General features: G+C 35.7%; 1 protein-coding gene across 1 annotated transcript in view; it reads left to right on the forward strand.

The window, feature by feature from the left end:
* Nucleotides 1-778: 778 nt before the first annotated feature.
* The window catches only part of LOC110573136 (A disintegrin and metallopeptidase domain 3-like), a 147,408-nt gene continuing 121,669 nt past the window's right edge, over nucleotides 779-26,517 (forward strand). Inside the window, exons 1-4 of the mRNA XM_044912188.1 lie at nucleotides 779-836; nucleotides 1,384-1,466; nucleotides 10,995-11,050; nucleotides 15,515-15,593. Coding sequence (XP_044768123.1) covers nucleotides 779-836; nucleotides 1,384-1,466; nucleotides 10,995-11,050; nucleotides 15,515-15,593 — 276 coding nt within the window. The remainder of the gene's footprint in view (nucleotides 837-1,383; nucleotides 1,467-10,994; nucleotides 11,051-15,514; nucleotides 15,594-26,517) is intronic.

Raw genomic sequence — 26,517 nt, forward strand, 5'->3', positions numbered from 1 at the left:
CTTTCTTTCTTTCTTTCTTTCTTTCTTTCTTTCTTTCTTTCTTTCTTCTTCTTTCTTCTTCCTCTCTCTTTTTCTTTTTTTGGCCTGATATTTCAATTACAAAACCATACTGAGGCAGTAAAACACATACACACACCCATTCCATATTTAGCTTTTCATTTAGTTTCCTTAACCAAAGATTTTTCTAAGAAACAAAGTTATCTACGATTGAAGAATTTAGATACCATTTTTTTTTACTCTTCATGTGTGTGCACGTATGTTTATTTGTTTTGACCTGAGACTTAAATTAGAAATCCAGCGGTAGATATGGTTTCCATTTTCTGTTTTCCTTCACTACTGTAGTTCAGCCATTGTGCCAAAAAACTACGACGAGGACTATTAACATTGCCAAGCACTTCACCAGCAGATGGCCCATTTCCAGAGGAGAAAATGCACTTTATGACCCTTAGGTCATCCCTGAATGCGTTTCCAATGTCCGCATTTTGGAATATAAAGCCCAAGCCCACCTGGGCAGCAGGACAGGTTGGTGTGTGCCTCCTGCGCGCAGCGGGCGGTGGGTGGGCGCCCGGGACTGTGACTGCGACTGCGACCGCGACTGCGACTGCTCCTGTGGGTCCGCAGAGGGGGCGGGGTGGGCGGAGCAGCCGCGCCCCCCTCCCCCACCTCCCTGCCTCTGGCCCAGACCCCAGCCCTACCCGCCCAGAGCGCAGGTCCTGCGCGTGCAGCCGCCGTTCCGCAGCCAACAGACATCACCTTGGCAAGGCCAGCAGGCCCCGCAATGCTGTCTCTCCTGCTGATCCTCTCAGGTTTGGGCCGGCTGACCTCCGCGGGCCATCGTGAGTGAAGGACCCTGCTCCATAGAGGGTCACCTGTCGCAGAGCCTCTGGGCGTGGCGGGCCCCAGAACCTTGCTCCAGAACCCCGGGTCTGGGCTGGGGAGAGCCCAGCGTCTTGTCAGAGCCCGCTTAGAGTCAGGATCCTCCTGGGCCTGCTGCTTGGAGGGCTCGGAGCAGGACTGAGACATTTGCCCCTCACTTGCCTGACCCCGCATTTGGAGAAGAGGGTGCGCATCTTCTGGGAGGTGGGCACCTCTTCACCTACTGGGGCTGAGGTCAACAAGTCTCAAAGTCTCTGGATGGTAGTAGGGTCACACCCCAAAGTGTATGGATGGTGGAGGGAGCCTCTTCCTGTAATGTACAAAGTCTGATTCTGTGGTGGGTGAGTGCCTGCCTCTGTGTGTGGACCATGTGTGGGTGTGTGTGTGTGTAGGGGGGGGTGTTGGGGCTTGGAAGTTCAAAGAGTGATGTGATGTGACAGGACACGGGAAGAATTAAGGATGCTGCCAGGCACTGGGGAAAGCTCACACATGTTTTCCTTACTGTAGCTCCTGAAACATCGCTTCTACAAATTACAGTGCCACGGAAGATTGAGACAAATACCAATGATGGTGAAGTTTCAGAAACACATGTAATTAAGAAATTACTTTTTAAATTTGTATTAATTATTTAATTATTTATTTATTTATTTTTGAGACAGAGTGTATGCGAGTGGGGGGGAGGGGCAGAGGCAGAGGCAGAGGAAGAGAATCTTAAGCAGGCTCCCCACTGAGGGCAGAGGTTGATGGGGGGGCTCCATCTCTGGACGGGAAATTATGATCTGAGCTGAAATCAAGAGTCAGATGCTTAACCAACTGAGCCACCCAGGCATCCTGTGGAAATCACTTTTTAAAAATGAGTGCTTTATTTTTATTGGACTACCTGACCCAAATCAATTCATGCATATCCGTTTGAAATTTTTTGTTCTAATTACTGTGTTAAAGAGTCATTTTGTCTCAATGAAAATAAGCGTTTTGATTTTTCTTTTCATTTCCCAATTAACATTATGAAACTTTTTAAAAACTGACTCAGAAAAAAGTATCCCAAATTCCTATCACATGAAATGATATAGACAGCCTACTGGACTTTTTTCTAGAAAATATATCATTTAAATATTTATTCTATGTAAATGAGGTCACACTAATATTTACTTATAAGATGATTTTTAAAAAGAAAATATATAATTTCTTCATGCCTATATTTGCATATATAGGCATATATGTCTGTTAATGTAATATATTTAATTTGATTAAAAAGTAAAGCATGTAAATTGGGAAATTAAATCTAGAGAGCACAAAGAGTTGTTAAGAAAGTGAATGTCTGCCTCAGATTCTAAAGGTAGTAAATTTGAATGAATGAATTTTTAGAGACATGCACACTCTTGCACATACATTTTTAATAATAACATATGAGTGTGCTAATTGGCTTTTAATTTATTTATAGGGTTAGAATTTATTTTATGATCATAAATATAGCTTTGTCGTTATTTTTCATAACTGCATGATTATCTCATTATATGGATATAACATCATTCTTTGTCAAAATTAAAAATGTAGTTTTTAAAAGATTTTATTCATTATTTATTTAATTATTTATTTTATTATGTAATGTTAATCACCACACATTACATCATTAGTGTTTGATATAGTGTTCCATGATTTTATGTATAACACCCAGTGCTCCATTCAATACATGCCCTTTTTAATACCCATCACCAGGCTAACCCATCCCCCCAGCCCCCTCCCCTATAGAACCCTCAGTTTGTTTCTCAAAGTCTATAGTCTCTCATGGTTTGTCTCCCCCTACAATTCCCCCCCCTTCATTTTTCCCTTCCTGCTATCTTCTTTTTTTTTTTTTTAACATATAATGTATTATTTGTTTCAGAGGTACTGGTCTGTGATTCAACAGTCTTACACAATTCACAGTGCTCACTATAGCACATACCCTCCCCAATGTCTATCACCCAGCCACCCCATCCCTCCCAGCCCCCACCACTTCAGCAACCCTCAGTTTGTTTCCTGAGATTAAGAATTCCTCATATCAGTGAGGTCATATGATACATGTCTTTCTCTGATTGACTTACTTTGCTCAGCATAACAACCTCCAGTTCCATCCATGTTGTTGCAAATGGCAAGATGTCATTCCTTTTGATGGCTGCATAATATTCCATTGTATATATATATATATATATATACCACAAATTCTTTATCCATTCATCTGTTGATGGACATCTTGGCTCTTTCCATTGTTTGGCTATTGTGGACATTGCTGCTATAAACATCGGACTGCATGTAAACCTTTGGATCACTACATTTGTATCTTTGGGGTACATACCCAGTAGTGCAGTTGCTGGGTCGTAGGGTAGATCTATTTTCAACTTTTTGAGGAACCTCCATACTGTTCTCCAGAGTGGTTGCACCAGCTTGCATTCCCACCAACACTGTAGGAGGGTTCCCCTTTCTCCGCATCCCCACCAACATCTGTTGTTTCCTGCCTTGTTAATTTTAGCCATTCTGACTGGTGTGAGGTGATATCTCATTGAGGTTTTGATTTGGATTTCCCTGATGCCGAGCGATGTTGAGCACTTTTTCCTGTGTCTGTTGGCCATTTGGATGTCTTCTTTGGAAAAATGTCTGTTCATGTCTTCTGCCCATTTCTTGATTGGATCATTTGTTCCTTGGGTGTTGAGTTTGATAAGTTCTTTATAGATTTTGGATACTAGCCCTTTATCTGATATGTCATTTGCAAATACCTTCCCCCATTCTGTCAGTTGTCTTTTGGTTTTGTTGACTGTTTCTTTTGCTGTGCAAAAGCTTTTTATTTTGATGAGGTCCCAATAGTTCATTTTTGCCCTTGCTTCCCTTGCCTTTGGCAATGTTTCTAGGAAGAAGTTACTGTGGCTCAGGTTGAAGAGGTTGCTGCTTGTGTTCTCCTTTAGGATTATGATGGACTCCTGTCTCACATTGAGGTCTTTCAACCATTTTGAGTATATTTTTGTGTGTGGTGTAAGGAAGTGGTCCAATTTCATTCTTCTGCATGTGGCTGTCCAATTTTCCCAGCACTATTTGTTGAAGAGACTGTCTTTTTTCCATTGGACATTCTTTCCTGCTTTGTCAAAGATGAGTTGATCATAGAGTTGAGGGTCCATTTCTGGGCTCTATCTTCTGTTCCATTAATTTATGTGTCTGTTTTTGTGCCAGTACCATACTGTCTTGATGATGACAGCTTTGTAATAGAGCTGGAAGTCTGGAATTGTGATGCTGCCGGCTTTGCTTTTCTTTTTCAACATTCCTCTGGCTATGGGGGGTCTTTTCTGGTTCCATACAAATTTTAGGATTATTTGTCCCATTTATTTGAAAAAAGTGGATGGTATTTTGATGGGGATTGCATTGAATGTGTAGATTGCTCTAGGTAGCATTGACCTGTTCACAATATTTGTTCTTCCAATCCATGAACATGGAACGTTTTTCCATTTCTTTGTGTCTTCATCAATTTCTTTCATGAGTATTTTATAGTTTTCTGAGTACAGATCCTTTGCCTCTTTGGTGAGATTTATTCCTAGTATCTTATGGTTTTGGGTGCAATTGTAAATGGGATCGACTCCTTAATTTCTCTTTCTTCTGTCTTGTTGTTAGTGTATAGGAATGCCACTGATTTCTGTGCATTGATTTTCTATCCTGCCACTTTACTGAATTCCTGTATGAGTTCTAGCAGTTTGGGGGTGGAGTCTTTTGGGTTTTCCACATAAAGTATCATATCATCTGCAAAGAGTGAGAGTTTGACTTCTTCTTTGCAGATTTGGATGCCTTTTATTTCTTTTTGTTGTCTGATTGCTGTGGTTAGGACTTCCAATACTATGTTGAATAGCAGTGGTGATAGTGGACATCCCTGCCGCGTTCCTGACCTTAGGGGGAAAGCTCTCAGTTTTTCCCCATTGAGAATGATATTCGCTCTAGGTTTTTCATAGATGGCTTTTATGATATTGAGGTATGTACCCTCTATGCCTATACTCTGAAGAGTTTTGATCAAGAAAGGATGCTGTACTTTGTCAAATGCTTTTTCTGCATCTATTGAGAAGAATCTACCATTCTTGTTCTTTCTTTTATTCATGTATTGTATCACATTGTTTTATGGATGTTGAACCAACCTTGCAGCTCAGGAATAAATCCCACTTGGTTGTGGTGAATAATCCTTTTAATGTACAGTTGGATCCTACTGCCTAGTATTTTGGTGAGAATTTTTGCATCCATGTTCATCAAGGATATTGGTCTGTAATTCTCCTTTTTGATGGGGTCTTTGATTGGTTTTGGGATGAAGGTAATGGTGGCCTCATAAAACGAGTTTGGAAGTTTTCCTTCATTTCTATTTTTTGGAACAGTTTCAGAAGAATAGGTATTAATTCTTCTTTAAATGTTTGGTAGAATTCCCCTTGGAAGCCATCTGGCCCTGGGCTCATGTTTGTTAGGAGATTTTTGATTACTGCTTCAATTTCCTTAGTAGTTATAGGTCTGTTCAGGTTTTCTATTTCTTCCTGGTTCAGTTTTAATAGTTGATACATCTCTAGGGAAGCATCCATTTCTTCCAGATTATCTAATTATGCTGGCATATAGTTGCTCATCATATGTTCTTATAATTGTTCATATTTCTTTGGTGTTGATTGTGATCTCTCCTCTTTCAGTCATGACTTTGTTGATTTGGGTCATTTCTCTTTTCTTTTTGATAAGTCAATCTTATTAATTCTTTCAAAGAACCAGCTCCTAGTTTCGTTGATGTGTTCTACTGTTCTTTTGGTTTCTATTTCATTGATTTCTGCTCTGATCTTTATTATTTCTCTTCTCCTGCTGGGTTTAGGCTTTCTTTGCTGTTCTTTCTCCAGCTCCTTTAGGTGTAGGGTTAGGTTGTGTATTTGAGACCTTTCTTGTTTCTTGAGAAAGGCTTGTATTGCTATATACTTTCCTCTTAGGACTGCTTTTGCTGCATCCCAAAGATTTTGAACAGTTGTGTTTTCATTTTCATTTGTTTCCAGAAATATCTAACCAAAGAGACAAAGAATCTGTACTCAGAAAACTATAAAACACTCATGAAAGAAATTGAGGAAGATACAAAGAAATGGAAAAACGTTCCATGCTCATGGATTGGAAGAACAAATATTGTGAAGATGTCCATGCTACCTAGAGCAATCTACACATTCAATGCAATCCCCATCAAAACACCATCCACTTTTTTCAAAGAAATGGAACAAATAATTCTAAAATTTGTATGGAACCAGAAAAGACCCCGAATAGCCAGAGGAATGTTGAAAGAGAAAAGCAAAGCTGGTGCATCACAATTCTGGATTTCCAGCTCTATTACAAAGCTGTCATCATCAAGACAGTATGGTACTGGCACAAAAACAGACACATAAATCAATGGAACAGAAGATAGAGCCCAGAAATGGACCCTCAACTCTATGGTCAACTAATCTTCGACAAAGCAGGAAAGAATGTCCAATGGAAAAAAGACAGTCTCTTCAACAAATAGTGCTGGGAAAATTGGACAGCCACATGCAGAAGAATGAAACTGGACCACTTCCTTACACCACACACAAAAATATACTCAAAATGGTTGAAAGACCTCAATGTGAGACAGGAGTCCATCATAATCCTAAAGGAGAACACAAGCAGCAACCTCTTCAACCTGAGCCACAGTAACTTCTTCCTAGAAACATTGCCAAAGGCAAGGGAAGCAAGGGCAAAAATGAACTATTGGGACCTCATCAAAATAAAAAGCTTTTGCACAGCAAAAGAAACAGTCAACAAAACCAAAAGACAACTGACAGAATGGGGGAAGGTATTTGCAAATGACATATCAGATAAAGGGCTAGTATCCAAAATCTATAAAGAACTTATCAAACTCAACACCCAAGGAACAAATGATCCAATCAAGAAATGGGCAGAAGACATGAACAGACATTTTTCCAAAGAAGACATCCAAATGGCCAACAGACACAGGAAAAAGTGCTCAACATCGCTCGGCATCAGGGAAATCCAAATCAAAACCTCAATGAGATATCACCTCATACCAGTCAGAATGGCTAAAATTAACAAGGCAGGAAACAACAGATGTTGGTGGGGATGCGGAGAAAGGGGAACCCTCCTACAGTGTTGGTGGGAATGCAAGCTGGTGCAACCACTCTGGAGAACAGTATGGAGGTTCCTCAAAAAGTTGAAAATAGAGCTACCATACAATCCAGCAATTGCAGTACTGGGTATTTACCCCAAAGATTCAAATGTAGGGATCTGAAGGGTTACATGCAGTCCGATGTTTATAGCAGCAATGTTCACAATAGCCAAACTGTGGAAGGAGCCAAGATGTCCATCAACAGATGAATGGATAAAGAAGAGGTGGTATATATATATACAATGGAATATTATGCAGCCATCAAAAGGAATGAGATCTTGCCATTTACAACGACGTGGATGGAACTGGAGGTTGTTATGCTGAGCAAAGTAAGTCAATCAGAGAAAGACACGTATCATATGACCTCACTGATATGAGGAATTCTCAATCTCAGGAAACAAACTGGGGCTGTTAGAGTGGTGGGGGCTGGGAGGGATGGGGTGGCTGGGTGATAGACATTGGGGAGGGTATGTGCTATGTTGAGCACTGTGAGTTGTGCAAGACTGTTGAATCACAGATCTATACCTCTGAAACAAATAATGCAATATATGTTAAGAAAAAAAAAAAAGAAGAAAATCGGAGGGGAAGAACGAAGGGGGGAAATTGGAGGGGGAGACGAACCATAAGAAATGATGGACTCTGCAAAACAAACTGAGGGTTCTAGAGGGGAGGGGAGTGGGAGGATATGTTAGCCTGGTGATGGGTATTAAAGAGGACACATTCTGCATGGAGCACTGGGTGTGTGCACAAACAATGAATCATGGGACACTACATCAAAAACTAATGATGTATGGTGATTAACATAACAATAAAAAGTTAAAAGAAAAAAGAAGAGGTGTTATATATATACAATGGAATATTATGCAGCCATCCAAAGGAATGAAATCTTGCCATTTGCAATGACGTGGATGGAACTGGAGGGTATTATGCTGAGCGAAATAAGTCAATCAGAGAAAGACATGTATCATATGATCTCACGGATATGAGGAAGTCTTATTCTCAGGAAACAAACTGAGGGTTGCTGGAGTGGGGGGTGGGGTGGGAGGGATGGGGTGGCTGGGTGATAGACATTAGGGAGGGTATTTGATATGGAGAGTGCTGTGAATTGTGTAAGACTGTTGAATCACAGACCTGTATCTCTGTATCTCTAAATAATACATTGTATCTTAAAAAAAAAAAAGATAGTAGGAAGGGTAAAATGAAGGGGGGGAAATTGGAGGGGGAGACGAACCATGAGAGACTGTGGACTCTGAGAAACAAACTGAAGGTTCTCTGGGGAGAGGCCTGGGGGGATGGGTTAGCCTGGTGTTGGGTATTAAAAAGGGCACATATTGAATGGAACACTGGGTGTTATACGGAAACAATGAATCATGGAACACTACATCAAAAGCTAATGATGTAATGTATGGTGATTAACATAATAAAATGAAAAAAAAAAAAAGAGACACACCGGGATCTGATAGGAATCCAAGGATTGGAACCTCAGTGGCTAGATCTAAGAGGAGCATTGAATTGCTAACTGGAAAATTGTTAGACACTGGGGCAGGTTTTATAGACTGAGTGGTCTGTGTGACTGTCTCCCTTTATGGCACCAAAAAATGCAGTGATTATGTGTTCATAAAAGGTACTACACCAAAAATAATTATCCAGAGAGTTTACATTTTTTAAATGTTATGAGAGATAAACATCATTACTTAGTAAAATATTCAGTTCACTAGTAACATATAAAAATTCTAAGTTTGTATGTATTTAAAAATGCTCTCAGCATATATAAGAACTGATTGCACAAGAAGGAGTAATTCTCAAATCCATTTTCATAGATCTTTAAATTTTTCAAATCCATTTTCATAGATCTTTTCTCAAATATTGGTTTACAAATCGTAAAAAGATTCGTAAAGACAATTTGAACAATATAATATTTTATTTGATGGATTTATATAGAAGTGAACCCGTCACAATAAATATATTTTTTTTCCCCTCTATGCTATTCGTTAAGACTAACTAGACTCTACAGGGTATCACCATGAGGCTTTTATGTAATGACAAAGCATATGATGCAGCAAGAAAAAGATAATTCAGGCAAATATCAGGAATTCAAGAAACATCCCTATGAACCCAAACTCCGTGCTTCTGGAACATGCTGAGTCTCTGGCTTGAAGTAACGAGACTTAGGGGGGCAATTTTGGCTTTTGGAGAACTCCTTAAAAAACTTTCAGTGACACAGTAGCCAAGCTAGCTTTGTCAAACTAGGTAGGGAAACACTAAAGAAGTTAACCTTGGGCAAGAGAGTTTTTGAATCCTAGAAATTACCTTACAAATCTCACTGCCTTTGTCTTAGCTGAGAGTCAGAAACATCTAGACTTCTAGGCAACCCCAGAAGTAAAGATAGTGTTTTTCTAATCCAGCTATAATTTGGCTTTATCTCTATAGCAATAATGTATATTCTTCTCCGGAATATGCAGATTGTTCAACAACTCTGACAAAAGGAAAAAAACATTAAAAATCAAATATTGACAATACAGTATCTTGTAACAATTCAATTAAGTTAAATCTTAAAAAGTTTTAAAATGTATATGGAAATTAAAAATACACTTCTACATTATTCATGGGTTGAAGAAGAAATCCTAAATCATAATGTATATTAAATGATAATGGATGAAATTGAAGAAATTACAACCCCAAATTCGAGTCATTTTCTGAAGATGACATAGAGGCATACTTTATAATTGTGTGCAATTTTGTTAATTTTACTCCTGTTTGCACCCAACAACAAAGATTCAAAATATGTAATGAAGAAAACTACAGATTAAAAGGAGAAAGAAATAATATCACAATAATTTGGGGAAATGTTGACACATCTTTTTTTTTTTTTTAAGTTTCATTTATTTATTTTAGAGAAGGTGGGGGGGCAGAGGGATAGAGAGTCTTAAGCAGACTGCCCTGAGTGGGGAGCCGGACATGGGACTCCATTTCACAACTCTGAGATCATGACCTGAGCCGACATCAAGAGTCAGACGTTTAACTAACTGTGCCACCCATATGCCCCAACACAATTTTTTCAATAGCTGTAGGCTTACAGAAGACTAAACATGAGAAGGTTTAAAATGACTTATGCAGAAAACTGTACCCAATGACAAAATTCACATTCTTTGCAAATGTGGAAAATTTACCTGCATTGACCATGTGCTATGCGGTGAAGAACGTGTAATGTTTTATGATGATGTCACAGATTGGGTTCTTTGGGATGCAGTCTTTGAGAAGATTCCTGTGAAGGCAGTTTATTAGGGTATGCTCTTGTGATGAGGCCCTGTGGAAGGGGAGGGGAGGAAGCAGGAAAGGGGAGATGGAGACTCAACCAAGTCTTAACGTGTGAAGCTAGCATGGCCCATCAATATCTGGAGTTGGGATGAGAGGGCTTCTCATTACATGTGGGCTGTCTCAGAAAATTGTGACTTGGTGTGAGATGACCCTCTGTAGCTGAGGCAATTCCTAAAGAGGACAGGGAGAAAAGTGTTCTAGAGTTAGGGATACTTCCTTTGAGAAGATTAATAACACAGGTTGTATCTTCATTTTCTCAATTTATTTGGGCTAGAAGTTGCAAAGTAAAAAAAGATAATAAAATTCAAGTTTCTTCAAAGATTACTCAACATTTTTAAATGTAACCATTTTAAATTAAAATTTCATTATGAAATTTTATGACTAATGCTCTTAGTTTTGAAATAAATTGAGATTCTTTAATTTTTATTTAAATTTAATTAGGATTAATTCTGTCATACATTCCAAGATTGAAGGACGATTACAATTATATATGTCTATATTATGTATGTATATATTATTTTGAGATGTGGGATATGATCTATGTCTCAGTGAAAGAGTAAATACATTTTAAGAAGCTATGGCTTTTGATTTTTAAGAACTCAGTATGTCTAATAATTAAGTTCTTCTGAATACTTTGTTGTAGGTCACTTATGCCATCAAAATTGACCAGAAAATGTACACTCTCCATCTTGAAAAACAGTAAGTGGACATTCTTCTTTTTATACAGTTGTTTTAGTTTCTGAAATTTTTATAGTCACTACCCTTATTTGAGCCTAAACAAGAGCATGACTATTATATTTAATATGTTACATCTTTGTGATTCAAGTCAGACTAGAATTCCAAGTCTTCATCTTGAGATTTTAAATCCAATATTTGAGCCAAATTTTAATTTCATGATACAAAATTAATGTATACCAGATAAATGAAAATTAGTCTATGTAACTCTTTAAACTATAGCTACAACTGTAACAATTAAGGCAATAATTTTATTTGTCTATGTTTAATTTTGTTTGTCATGTCATTTTATACATTTCTATGATTTTAAACATTTTACTTGATATTATACCATTTTTTTAATATCGTAAATTTTCACTCTGTGAGGAAACCAATGTTAATAACTTTGTATCTCTCTATCCACCATTTTATATCCTAAATTTCACCTTTCCTTTAAATAAAATATGTAGAAACCTACCAAGAAGGTTTGTTTTTAGAGAAATGGAAATACTGTTTTACAGTTGGCAGGTCTTATTTAATAATGGTGTTCATTTTCTTCCTCTGTGTTTATATCTTAACTCATTCTTTAAAAGGTAACAGTCTGTAGTATGGCGTGTTGATAGGTAATGAGGTTATTTCCAAGGATTGTCACTATAGAGTCCTGCAATAAACATCCTTATATGTATATTCTTATGCAATAGATATTTTGTTTTGTAGGCTTAATACCAAGAAATGGGTTTCTGGATCAAGAAGTATGAATAATAGTAATAATAGTGATAATAATAACAACAACAAAAACAACAAAAGTAACTGACATGCATGGAGCACATACCAATTGCTGGGCATATTTCTAAGCGATTTGCATGTAGTAACTGATTTAATTTTCACAACAACCTTCCTTATTACTCGCATTTTGTATTAGGATTTTGAGAGATACTGCTAGTTTCTGAAGACAGTAGCAGTTTAGATTTTCAAAAGCATGCAAGATGTGCTAAAATAATATATCGCATCTTTGTGTCAATTTATATTTCCCTAAAAAACTTTTCTAAACAATTATTGGCTATGTGCCTTTTCCTGTTTCTTGTTTCCAATTTAATATTTATTTTTTAGACCAGTTTTAGGTTCACGGCAAAACTGAGTGGAAGTCACAGGCAGTTTCTGTATGCCCCCTACCTCTGCACATGTGTAGTCTCTCCCATTATCAGTATACCCCACCAGAGTGATATATTTGTTATAATTGATGATCCTACACATAATTATTACACAAAGGCCATAGTTTATATTAATTATATTAATTAATCCCCAACATTCAGCTGAATTCCAGACCATTGAGCAAGCCTGGCCACCATTTACAGAATTATTATGGCTACTCATTCATGACCCAGAAATGTGAACAGTAGATACTTATTATGTGGTTCTGGTTTTGTGGTTGTACTTTTTGTGCAACATTTTGTATAACATTTTTTTTTTTTTGAGAGGGAGAGAACCTGTGAGGTGGCGGTGGGTGTGAGGGGCAGAGGAAAAGGGAGAGAGAGAATCTTAAGCAGGCTCCATGACCAGTGCTGAGCCTTAGTGCGGCTCGATCTCACGACACTGAGATCATGACCTGAGGCAAAACCAAGAGTTGGACGCTTAACTGACTGAGCCACCCAGGCGCCCCACATAACATTTTTATCTGAGAGTCATTTATACCGATTTGTGCAGAATGAGTTCATTGATTGTAGCCATCCAATAAATATATCTTATTTATTATTTATCCACTTATGTATTTATAGTAAGAAAAGCCATATTGTGGATATCTTTGGCCATGATGTTCTGGGCACCAGTGAAATTGATGGATTATAAAGGATCCAATTCTCAAGAGTGCTATTTGCTACTAATTTTTATTTCAGAGGGTTTATCCCAGTTTTCACTCAGACAAATAATTCAAAAACATTTCTGTTCTCTACATTCTCAATAAAACGAGTATCTTCACTCACTTATTTTTGTTAATGGGTAAGAAATGCTATTTTATTGTTATTTTAATATGTACTTCCCTGATTATTAATAATATGTAGTATCTTTTCAAATGTTTACTGACTATTCTAATTGAATAGAATGCTTCTCCTAAGCTTTCTGTTTTCCTTTCTGGCTTTCATTTTTATTCATTTGTTTTGGGTTATTTATTTTCAATCTATGGCTTACCTTTCTGCTTTTCTTCCTTTTTTTTCCCGTGATCAATTTGTGGGAATTTTTTTATTGTAGATATTAACTCTTTATCTCTTCTATATGTTGCAAATATGCTATCCAGCCTATTGACTGTCTTCTTCCTTTGTTTGTGGGATTTGTTGCTATAAAAATGAAATATTCATATAATCATTATACTAATATTTTCTTTTATAGGTTTCCAGATTCCTCACTTGTGTCTATCACATCCTGAATTTGTATTATAATATTCCTATAGTATTTTTAAAATTCTTTTTACATTTAAGATGTAAATCCAATGCTTTCAGTTTACTTACTTAACAACTATATTGCATTTTCCAAGTTTTATTACTGCTTCCTTTTTATTTTTTCCTTTTATTGCAATTTTATGCTGACCTAGGTATTGTTTATTTTCAGATTATTTTCTTCAGATGGCATGCTTTCTGAATCTGTGCATATCTGCAAATGTCCCTTTTGTTCTCACAATTGAATAAATCCCTTAATTTCTCATTTTGGTTTTAAATCACCACACATTTTTAAAATTTTTATGGAAATCTATAATTTCATCCTGGGTCTTATGGATCTGCCCTCTATAGTATAGATTTTCCTCCAACTATTTTCAGATCTTTATTTTGGCTGTGTTTTTTACTAGCAAAATATGTTCTTTTTATTGGCTAGGACTCTAATTCTGTTCTCAGCAAACAAATTCTCTTTGACACATCTATTGAATTATTTATTTTAGTTTCAGAGTCATCATTTTAGTTTCAGAGTGTCTTTTTTTTTTCTTGAAAAGATCTGCTCTGAAAGCTTATTAGCTTTTTTAACTTTTCTTGAGATAATGATTACTTTCTTTAACCAATTTCTTCATTCAACTTCATTAGGAACTTCTTTTAAGTTTGTCTTCCACCCTTTTGTTGTTCATTTTCCTTATATCAGATGTTGTTTTTTCCATTAAGTGGGCATGTGTATTTCTATTAATTCATTGATTAAGGCAGACTTTTTTGTTATTTTGTGTAGAAGCAAAAGTATACTTTTGAAGACCCAGGATGAGTGAACTTGCAAACTAAAGTTTTATCCTTTTAATTATGCTTGTCAGCAATCTGTTGAATTTCCTTCTCCTGGCAGATGCTTCTGGATTCCCATTTCCACCACCTCCATTGACATGCTTAGTTACTAAAACGTGGCTCTGCCCTTGGGCCAGAATTCATGTTCCAGGTACTTGCTCCTAAAGCAACCTGTGTCATTTGGCGTTGCCCTTGAATATATGTGGACTCTGAGCTGATAAATATCGGTGTTTTGTTTTGTTTTGTGTTTTTTCTGGGAAGCTCTCTAGTTTTGTTATTTGAATTGAGAAAAAGGAAGAGCTGTCTGGAATGAGAGAAGATGAAGCAGGTCTGGAAAGAGAAGTAGTGGTCAATGTGCATACTCCGTGAGTGCTCTGGTCCCTCTTTGATTCTGGCCTTGAACTGCCCGTTGGTGTTTGGAATCCTTGAGAAACCCCAGTCTCCTGGCAATAAATCCTGGGGTCAGATTATTCCATAACAATCACTATCTTCTCTGTAAGATTACGCTTCGGTACCATTTATATGAGGCTTGTCTGTAGGATTCATGTAGCTTATGAAATGTGAGCAAAGCACTAATCTTCTGCTTCTAAACAAAGGCTTTAGGAACTATTGTATGCTTCTACAATTTCTTTTCTCCTTCTGCTACAAGAAAGGCATGTTCCACAGGGTAGGAGTTATGTCTTTTCCCGGGTTCCAGAATGAACGCTGTGTGGAGCTGAACCTGCAATAAACTTGTGAAGAAACATTCATTGTTGTTTTGAGGCATTAAGAATTTGTGGGGTTGTTCTCACCACAGTATAATTTCATGAAAACTAATGGAAAAAGCATATATTTTTTGTTTATCAATCTATGGCTACTGGTTAGCAAATGTTAACAAATTAGTAAATATTTATGCCATGAGATTTACTGACTGTTGACTCTAAAAGAAAATTTTCCCATGGGAATCTGGAAGTCCTGGTTTCTAGTATACAAAAATCTATGTCATTATGGTGTCCCTACTGCTATAGATTATACTGCTTAGTATTTTTTCTTATACAAAATATGCTATCAGAAGGCAAATGAGATAATGAAGAGATGAGTCCATTTAAGTTTTGGATATTTGAACTTGTAAAATTGAAAGTGAATTTTAATTTCATGATTCTGCTTTTGTTAATGTTAATGTTACTATTACAATGAAGTGTCATTACTTTGGTTGAATTAGGTCATTTTTAGACCCTCATTTCCTGGTGTATGCATACAACAAATCAGGAACATTGTATCCAGATTCTTCATTTATAAAGGTAAGTTTTCCTTTATGCTCTGTAGATTTATGTTTTTTTATATCATTAAGGTGCCATTGGCAGGAAGAAAAAGAACGCTTTCTGCCCCACAGAATTATTGGGCAAACATCAGAAGCCCAAATATCAATTACTATGAGGGCAGATTGACCAGAACAATTACTTTTCAAATTTGGAACTCTGGAATCTCTTATCGAAAAAGGTTGTTTAAACCATCGGAAGTATTAGTAGGGGTCTGAGAGAGAAAGAAAATGGGTTAAGGAGCTAAGAATAAGAAGCCCCTAAATACAGAGTCATTTTAATTGAGATGTCATAGGACCTGACCAGTGTAGGAAGTGGTGGAAATTACAATTATCATGTGGTTTCACTCATAACTAGAACATAAGGAATAGTGAGGAGGAACATAGGGGAAGGGAGGGAAAACTGGGAAGAAATCAGAGAGGGAGACAAACCATATTAAACTCTGGACTCCAGGAAACAGAGGGTTGGGGAAAGGGAGGGGGATGGGGAATAGGGTAACTGGGTGATGGGACATCACGGAGGACACGTGATATGGTGAGCACTGGGTGTTATATGCAACTGATCAATCATTGAACATTATATCAAAAACTAATGATGTACTATACGTTGGCTAATTGAATTTGGATAAAAAATATATGCATAAAAAAAGAAATTAAATTTCTGAACAATCACATTCCCACAAAGAAACATCAGGTCTACATGTTCTCACACTTTACCTTCTCCAATCTTTAACTATTTATGGTAATGCTTCTATGAACATGCATGTGCAATTTGTTGTGTGGACATAATTTTTTATTTTTCTGGGATACATGCCCAGGAATATGATTGCCAGGTCATATGGTAAGTATATGTTTATTTTTTTAAAAGAAATTATTAACTATTTTCCAGAGTGTCTGTACCATTTTACATCTCCACTGGAAATGTAGGAAAGATAGAGGGTCTGCATGTTTGTCACCATTTGATCAGTATTTAAAATCTTTTAAAATTTTAGTCATTTTGATAGATGTATAGTGATATCTCATGTAATTTTTAATTTGCATTTCCCTAATGTCCAGTATTGTTGAATATATTTTCATGAAATGAAATATCTATTAATGTCCTTTACCCATTTTCTAATTGGGTTGGTTGGTTTTTTATTGTTGATTTTTATGCAGTTTATATATTCTAAATACAAATCCTTTGCCAGATAGGCGGTTTGTCAATTTTATTCCCAGTCTGCAATTTGTCTTTTCATCTTGTTTATAAGGTCTCCCATTGATTAGAAATTTTTAATTTTGATGAGAGTTAATTTATCAACTTTTCCTTTTATGAATGGAAGTTTGGGTATCAAACTTAAGAACTCCATTTATCCCTAGTTCCTGAAGATTCTATGTTTTTTTCCCCCTAAAAGTTTTACAGTTTTATTTACATTTAATTGTATGTCCACTGTGAGATAATTTTGTGTGAGGTGTGAGGTTTGGATCAAGGTTAATTCTTTTGACTGAGGATGTGCATTTATTTGTTTCAACATCATTGATACAAAAGGCTATTCTGTATTGAATTGCTCTTGCATCTTTGTCAAAAAGTCAGTAGGGCATATTTTTGTGGATATATTTTTGGGTTCTTTATTCTGTTCAGTTCTTCTATGTGTCTATACATCTGCCACTAACATGCTGTCTTCTTTAGTTTACTTGTAAATTAAGCATTTATATAGACTGCAGTGATTCCTCCTACTTTATTCTTTCTCCAGATTTTTAGACTATCATAGGTATTTTGCTTGTTCATGTACATTTCAGGCTAAATTACTTCATGGATACAAACAAACTTGCTAGGATTGTGATAGATATTGTGTTAACCCTGTAGATCAATTTGGGGAGAATTGACATTTTTGCTATGTCGAGTCTTCTAACCTGTGAATGAAGTGAGAGTCTCCATTTATTTGATCTTTTTTCCTCATGTTTTTCAATAACATTTTGTAATTTTAGCATGCATATCCTGTACATAGTTTTTTTAGGTTTATACCAAAGCATTTCATTTTCTTTGGATCAAATGTAAATGGTATTGTATTTGAATTTCAGTTTCCACATATTGTTATCTAGAAATGCAATGTATTTGTGTTGGTCCGGTATCCTACAACCTTGCTGAAGTCACATACTTTATGTTTTTTTTTTTTTTTTAAGATTACTTGAGATTTTTTACATAGATGTGTCTTTTATAAATACAGACATTTTTCTTTTGTCCTTTTCGATCTGTATGCTTTTTATCTCTCTGCTTTGCGTTACTATGCTTGCTACAACTTCCAGTACTGTGCTGAATCACAGGAGTGATTTACCTTGTTCTCCATCTTAGGGACAAAATAGTCATTCTTTCCACATTGAGGATAATGTTAGTTGTAGGGTTTTTTTTTTTTTAATATATTCCTTAAAAATTTGAGGAAATTCTCTATCTCTAGATTGCTAAGAGTTTCCCACCCCCATCAAGGGGTATGTGTTTAATTGTATCAGATGACTTTTCTGTATTGGTTGATATGATCATTTGACTTTTTTAGCCTCTTGATATGACGGATTGCACTGATTGATTTTCAGATATTAAAACAATAGTGCATATCTAGAAAAGCTACAACTTGGTCCTGGTGGATAATTCTTTTTATCCATGACTGGGTTTGATTTGCTAATAATTTCTTGAGGATTTTTTTTTGTCAAAGTTCATGAGAAATATTGGTCTGTGGTTTTCTTTTTTTGTACTGACTTTGTCTAATTTTTGTAGTAGAGTAATACGGGCCCTATAAAACAAATTTGTTTTATTTTCTGGAAGATGTTGTATAAAGAACATGCTAATTTTTAAGTTGTTTGGTAAAATTCTTTAGTTTCCTCACAGGCCTGGGGACTTGTGTGTGTGTATGGGAGGGCAGATTTTTTAATTACCGACTCAGTTTATTTAATAGTTACAGGAATATCTTGTTTATCTGTTTCTTTTTTTTTTTTTTAAAGATTTTATTTATTTATTTTGAGAGAGAGAATGAGATAGAGAGCATGAGAGGGGGGAGGGTCAGAGAGAGAGGCAGACTCCCTGCTGAGCAGGGAGCCCGACGTGGGACTCGATCCCGGGACTCCAGGATCATGACCTGAGCTGAAGGCAGTCGCTTAACCAATTGAGCCACCCAGGCGCCCTGTTTATCTGTTTCATATGTATTGTTTGGGTTGTTTGTGGTTTTTTAAGGAATTGGTCCATTCCATCTCAGGTGTGGAATTTAGGGGTGTAATTTTGTCATAGCCCTTATTATCTTTTTAATGATTATAGAAGTGTTTTTTTCTGACATCAATGGTGGCTGTCTTCTCTCTTCTTCATCAGTACTGCTAGAGATTTTCCAATTTACTGAATTTATCAAAGAACCAGCTTTTTCTTGCCTTTTCTATATTTTTGTCTTATTTTCAATGTCATAGCATTTAGCTCTTATGTTTATTGTTGTCTCCCTTATACTTTTCTTTGAGTTTCTTTTTTCCAGTTTGTTGAGGGAAAAACATATTACCAATTTGTGACCCTTTCCTCTTTTGTGTTGTAAGCATTTTAGTACTAAAATTGCCTACTCAGCACTGCTCAAGCTGCAGCCTACGATAGTATGTTTTATTTTCAGTTTGATACAGTTATATGTATTTTTTTTTTAAGATTTTATTTATTTATTTGAGAGAGAGAGAATGAGAGAGAGCACATGAGAGTGGGGAGGGTCAGAGGGAGAAGCAGGCTCCCCACCGAGCAGAGAGCCCGATGTGGGACTCGATCCAGGGACTCCAGGATCATGACCTGAGCTGAAGGCAGTCACTTAACCAACTGAGCCACCCAGGCTCCCCAGTTATATGTATTTTTAAAATTTCCTTTGAGGCTTCTTGTTTGACACATGGAGTTTTAAAAAGTGTGTTGTTCAATTTCCAAATGTTTGGAGATTTTTCCTGTTGTCTTTGTCTGCTGATTTCTAGTTTGATTTCATTATGGTTAGAAAATATATCCTGTATGATTTCAATTCTTTTAAATATGTGAAGGTTTGCTTTACTATCCGGTATATTATATGTGTCAATGAATGCTCTTGGAAAATTGAAAAATATGTGTATTCTGCTCTTGGGTTGGAATCTTCCATAAATGTCATGTAGATCATATTGATTGATGTTGTTCAGTTCTGTATTTTTACTGATTTTTCTAATACTATCAATAACTGTATGATACATATTGAATTCATCATTATTGTGGGTTTTTTTTTTTTTTTTTGTCTTTCTCTTTCAGTTGTATCAGTGTTTGCTTCACGTATTTTGAAGCTTTGTTGTTTGATGCCCAATACATTTAGGATTACCGTGTCTTCTGGACAGATTGATGCTTTTATGATTAGGTAACGATTCCTTTTGTCCCAAGTAGATTTTTTTACTAGTAAGTCCACTTTGTCTGATATTAATAAAGCCACTTCGCTTTATTTTTATGAATACTCACATGATACATATTTGTCCATTCTTTTAATTTCAGTCTACCTATGTTATGTTTGAAATGAGTTTCTTAAAAGAGTATTTAGTTGAGCCATAGTGTTTCTTTTTCTCCCATTTACCCTGGCGCACAGTATTTTATTTGGTATTTTTAGACTATTTACATTTAAAATAATTATTGATATATTGGGGTTTATAACCCTAATGGCTTGTCCTTTGTTCCTGTTTTCTTGCCTTCTTCTGGGTATTTGGACATTTTTTAGGATTGCATCATGAATTATTTATGGTCTTTTAAAGTATTTTCCTTATTATAGTTTTCTTAGTGTTTGCTGTAGGTATTATAATATACATATATAACTTACAATATAGCTTACTATTATGTAGACTTTTAACTATTTCAGTAAAATATTGAAACCGTACTTCTGTTTGAGTTCCTTTATCCTCTGCACTTTTAAAATACAATTGATAAAAATTCCTTTACATATATTAAGCATCAAATGCTTTGTATGATTTTAGTTTCAACCACAAAATGTGATTTAAGAAACTCATGAGGGAAAAGATTGCCCATTATATTTACCACGATTTTAATCCATTCTATTTTTCCCCATTCCTTATGATGCTCCAAGCCTTCATGTGATATTACTACCTTTGTTTTTTGGAGTTTCTTTTTGACATTCTTCAAGGGTATGTGTGCTAGTTATAAAATCTAATTTTCCTTTTTTTGAGAAAGTGTCTTTTTTCCTCCATTCTTAAAGGGTGAACTTGCCAGATACAGAGTTCATGTTTGACTGCACTTTTCTTTTAGCAGTTGAAAATTGCTATGGTGTTTCTTCTTAGCCTTCATTCCTTCAGATGTGAGATCTGCTGTCATTCAAGTTGGTGTTTCCCTATAGGTTAGGTGACATTGCTTTCTGGTCACTTTGAAGATATTTTTATTGCTTTTATTTTAATTATGATAATCTATTTATTGTGGGTTGCATTGGGTCCATTCCCTTTGCAGTTTGCTTAGCTTATGGAATCTAAACATTTATATGTCATCCATCAGTATTGTGAAGTTTTCAGTCTTATTCTTTTTTCTTATTTTTAATTTATATTTTACTTTCTTGTGGTAAAAATACTTAAATGTGAGTTCTGCCATCAACAAATTTTGCGTATACATTTTTGTTAATTATAGTATGATGTTTTACAGAAGATCCTAGAGCTTATTCATCTTGCTTGACTGAAATATTATGCCCATAAGTTAGTACTCCCCATTTCTCCCTCTCCCCAGCCCATGGAAACCACCATCCCACTCTCTGATGGTATGAATCTATTTCAGATGTCTCATATAAATGGAATCATGTAGTATTTGTCTTTCTGTGACTGACTTCTGTGACTGAAATCACTTAGCATGATGTCCTCAGGGTTCATCCATGTTATCACATAATGCAGAATTTGCTTCTTTTTAAGACTGCATAGTATCCCATTGGATGTGCCCTGCATTTTCTTCATCCACTCCTCTGCTGATGCCTGGTTAGTTGTTCCCACATCTTGGCTATTATGGATAGTGCTGCAGGGAACATAGGAGATCCAGTATCTGCTTGAGGTCCTCATTCCCATGCTTTTGGTAACTACCCAGAAGTGACATTTCAAGATCATATGGTAGTTCTATTTCTAGTTTTTAGAGGAACCTCCATACTGTTCTCATCAGCAACTGCACATGTTGTATTCCCACTAACAGTGCGCAACAGTTCCACTTTCTCCACGTCCTCACTAACCCTTGTTGTTATTTGTTTGTATGATAATAGCCATCCTAAGTGGTGGGAGGTGATTTCTTACTGGCGAATTGACACTTTGATCATTATAAAATGTCCTTATTTGATTCTTGTGTCAGTTTTGACATAATGTCTATTTTGTCTGATATCAGTATAACTACATCTGCTCCCTTTTGGTTGTCATTTGCTTGGAATATCTTTTTTTATGCCTTCACTTTCAGTCTATATGTGCCCTTAAATCTGAAGTGAATTTCTTTCAGACAGTGTATAGTTGGATATTGCCTTTTTTCCCATTCAGCACTCTTATTATGTCTTTTGTTTGTGTAGTTTCATCCATTTACATTTAAAGTTATTATTTATAGGGAGGTTATTTACTGTTGTCACTTGTTAATTGCTTTGTGATTACTTTGTCTTTTCTTCTCTTGCTCTCTTCTATTGTGTTTCACGGATCTTTTTAAGTATGTTTTGATATTTGGTCTTTTTCTTTTCTGTTAATTATATTGGTATTTTCATTTTGGCTACCATGGGACTTACATGAAATGTCATATAGCTATAATAGTGTATTGTAAGCTGGTAAGAACTTCAACTACATGCAAAAATCTGCAATTTTATTACTCCTCCTCACATTCATTTTGTTTTTAATGCCACAATTTACATCATTTCATATTGTGTATCTTTTAACATATTTTTAGTTATAGTTATTTTTAATATTTTTGTCTTTTAAATGTTCCACTAGAATTAAAAGTGATTTACCCACTATCATTATATTAATTTAGTATTCAGCATTTTCCATATATTTACCTTTACTAGTGATTTTCACTTTTATATGCTCATGTTGCTGCTTAGCACCCTTTAGTGTCAATTTGAAGAACTACCATTCATATTTCTAGTCATGTGGATATGGTGGTGAGAGATTACCTCAGTTTTGTCTGGGAAAGTCTTCATCTCTCCAGTTTTTAAAAGACCTAATTTTTTTATGAGCAGTTTTGGGCTGGCAGCAAAATTAAGAGGAAGGTACAGGCATTTTTAAATATTCCCTGGACCCACATGTTCATAGCCTCTGCTGTTAGTGACATCCCCAAGCACAGTGATAGATTTATTACAATTGAGGTAGCTGTGTGAAACATGTCATACTTACTCTTGGTTTTGTACATTTCATGGGTTTGCACAAACTTATGACGTGTCACCATCGTAGCATCATACAGAATAGTTTTGCTACCCTAAATAACCTCTGTGCTCTACCTATTCAACCTTCTGTCCTCCTCTCACCCCGAGAACTACTCATCTTTTTACTGTCTCCATAGTTTTGCCTTTTCCAGAATGTCATGTAGTTGGAATCATACCTTATAAAGCCTTTTAGATGGGCTTCTTTCACATGGTAATATGCATTTAAGATTCCTCCATGTGTTAACATGGGTTGATAGTTCATTATTATCAGCACTGAAGAATAATCCATTGTTTGGATGTACCACAGTTTATTAATCTGGTCACCTACTGAGGGACATCTACATTGCTTCTGAGTTTTGACAATTATGAATAAAGCTGCTTATAAGCCATGTTTGCAGGTTTTTGTGTGGACATAACTTTTCAGCTCCTTTGGGTAAATAAAAGGAGTAAGATTGCTGTTTCATATGTTAAGAGTATGTTTAGGTTTGTAAGTAGCCCTGAAATTCTTTTCAAAATGGCTCTATCATTTTGCATTCCTACTAGCAATGAATGAGAGTTTTTGTCGATCCACCCACTTGCCAGCAGTTGTGGTTATCAGTTCTTTAGATTTTGGACAATTTAATAATTGTATAGTAATATTTCATTGATGTTTTAATTTTTTAAATTTAAATTAAAAATTTTTTAGCTTTTTGAGGTATGGTTTACAAATAAAATTGTATCTAAAATGTACAAATGTGATTGGTTCACATATATATGCTTTGTAGAATGGTTACCATAATCAGGTTAATCAACACATCTATCACACCTCAAGTGGTTTTCTTTTGTGTGTGTGTGTGTGTGTGTGTGTGTGTGTGTGTGTGTGTGTGGTGAGAACACTTAAGGATTACTCTCAGCAATTTCAAGTATATAACACAGTATTATGAAGTGTAGTTACCATGCTGTACATTAGATCCCCAGAGCTTACCCATCTTTATAACTGAAGGCTTATACCCTTTGACCAGCATTTCTCCATTTCTCCCAATCCCCACCACCTGTTAACCACCATTCTACTTCTGTTTTGATGAGTTCAACTTTTTGTTTTTAGATTCCACACCTAAGTGAGATCACATAGCATTTGTATTTCTGTGGCTAATTTCACTTAATACAATGTCCTCTAGATCCATCCATGTTGTTGCAAATGGCAGGATTTCCTTCTCTCTCATGGGTGAATAATATTCATATATATGTACCACATTTTCTATACCATTCATCCATCCTTGGACAGTTAAGTTGTTTCCATATATTAGGTATTGTGAATAATCCTGCAATGAACATATGAGTGCAGATGTCTCTTTGAGAAACTGATTTCCTTTCTTCTGGATATATATCCAGAAGTGGGATTGCTGAATAATATTTTAGTTCTATTTTTAATTTTTTGAGGGATCTCCATATTGTTTTCCATAATGACTATACTCATTTACATTCTTCAAACTGACTGTGTACAATGGTTCCTTTTTCTTCACATCCTTGTCAACGCTTGTTATCTCTTGTCTTTTTGATAAAAAGCCATCCTATTGGGTGTGAAGTGATAGTTCATTGTGGTTTTGATTTGCATTTCCTGATATTTAGTGATGTTGAGCACCTTTTTATCTATCTGTTGGCCATTTATATATCTTCTTTGGAAAAAGTATCTTTTCAGGTCCTTTGCTCATTTTGTATTTGGATTATTTGTTTTTCTGCTATTGAATTATATAAGTTCCTCATATATTTTGGTTAACCCCTTATCAAATAAGTGGTTTGCACATGTTTTCCCCTGTTACATAGATTACCTTTTCATTGTGTGGATTGCTTCCTTTGTTATGCAAAAGCTTTTTAGTTTGATGCAGTTCCATTTTTAAATTTTTGCTTTTGGTGTCGAATCCTCAAATCCAGAAAATGACTGCCAAGACCAACATCAAGGAGGTTTTTCCTGTTTCTTCTAATTTTATGGTTTCACATCTTGTATTTAAGTCTTTACTCCATTTCAAGTTAATTTTTGCAAGTAATGTTATTTTGCATGTGGATATTTAGTTTTTTCAGAACCATTTATTAAAAAGACTATCTTTCCCCATTGTGTATTTTTGGCACCCTTGTGAAAGATAAATTGATGTTATATGTGTAGGTATATATCTAGGCTCTTAATTCTGTTCTTTTGGTCTATCTGCTGGTTTTTAAGCCAATATCATACTTTTCTGATTACTACAAATTTGTTCTAGATTTTAAAATCAGGAATTATGATACCTCAGCTTTCTCCAGATTGCTTTGGCTATTTGGGGTCTTTTGTGGCTCCATAAGAATTTTAACATTTTTTTTTTTCTGGTTCTGTGAAAAATGCCAGTGAATTAGGGGTTGCATTGGATTTGTAGATTGCTTTAGGTAGCATGGACACTTAATAATATTATTTTTTCCAATATATGAATGCAGGATATCTTAGCATTGTGTCTTCATCAGTTTCTTTCATCATTGTATTATGGCTTTTAGTGTTTAGGCCTTTCACTTCCTTTGTTAAATTTATTCCTATTTTATTATTTTGGCTGCTGTTGTAAATGGGATTGCTTTTTTAATTTCTCTGGTATTTATTGTATAGAATCACAACTGATTTTTACATGTTGATTTTGTTTCCTAAAACATTACTGATTTTTCTTTTTTAACCTGTTGCTGTGATTGCTTACATTACTTCATTTTTGAATGTTGAACCAGCTTTGCAAACTTGAGATAAATCTAACTTGGTTTTGGTTTATAATTCTTTTTATTCATTGTTGGATTTGATGTGCTAATTTTGTTGAGGATTTGTGCATATATATTCATGAGAGATATTGGTCTGAAGTTTTCTTTTAATATTTTTGTCTGGTTTTGGTATTAGGGTAATACTGTCCCCAGAGAATGGGTTAGGAAGTATTCCCTCTGCATCTATACTCTGAAAGAGTGTGTAAAGAATATGTATAATTTCTTCCTTAAGTGTTTGGAAGAATTCAAAGATGAACCCATTTGGTCCTTGTGCTTTCTGTTTTGGAAGATTATTAATTTTTGATTTGATTTCTCTAATAAATATAGACCCATTCAGACTGTATATTTTTTAAAAAAAAGATTTTATTTATTTATTTGAGGGAGAGAGAGAGGGAGGGAGGGAGAACACAGAGAGGAAGTGTGAGGGAGAAGCAGACTCCCCACTGAGCAGAGAGCCCAGTATGGAACCTGATCCCAGGACCCTGAGATCATGACCTTAGCTGAAGGCAGACACTTAACTGACTGACTCACCCAGGCACCCCAGATTGTATATTTCATCTTGTGTGAGGGTTGACAAATTGTGTCCTTGAAGGAATTGGTCCATTTCATCTACATTTTCAAATTTGTGGGTGTGGAATTGTTCATCATATTCCTTTATTATCTTTTTAGTATTTATGAGAGCTGTAGTTATGCTACCTTTTTAATTCTGATATTAGAAATTAGTGTTCTCTCATTTTTACTTAGTTTGCCTGGCTAGAGCCGCGTTGATTTTATTGATATTTTCAAAGAACCAGC

The sequence above is a fragment of the Neomonachus schauinslandi genome, chromosome 2, assembly GCF_002201575.2.
Source record: "Neomonachus schauinslandi chromosome 2, ASM220157v2, whole genome shotgun sequence".
NCBI lineage: Eukaryota > Metazoa > Chordata > Mammalia > Carnivora > Phocidae > Neomonachus > Neomonachus schauinslandi.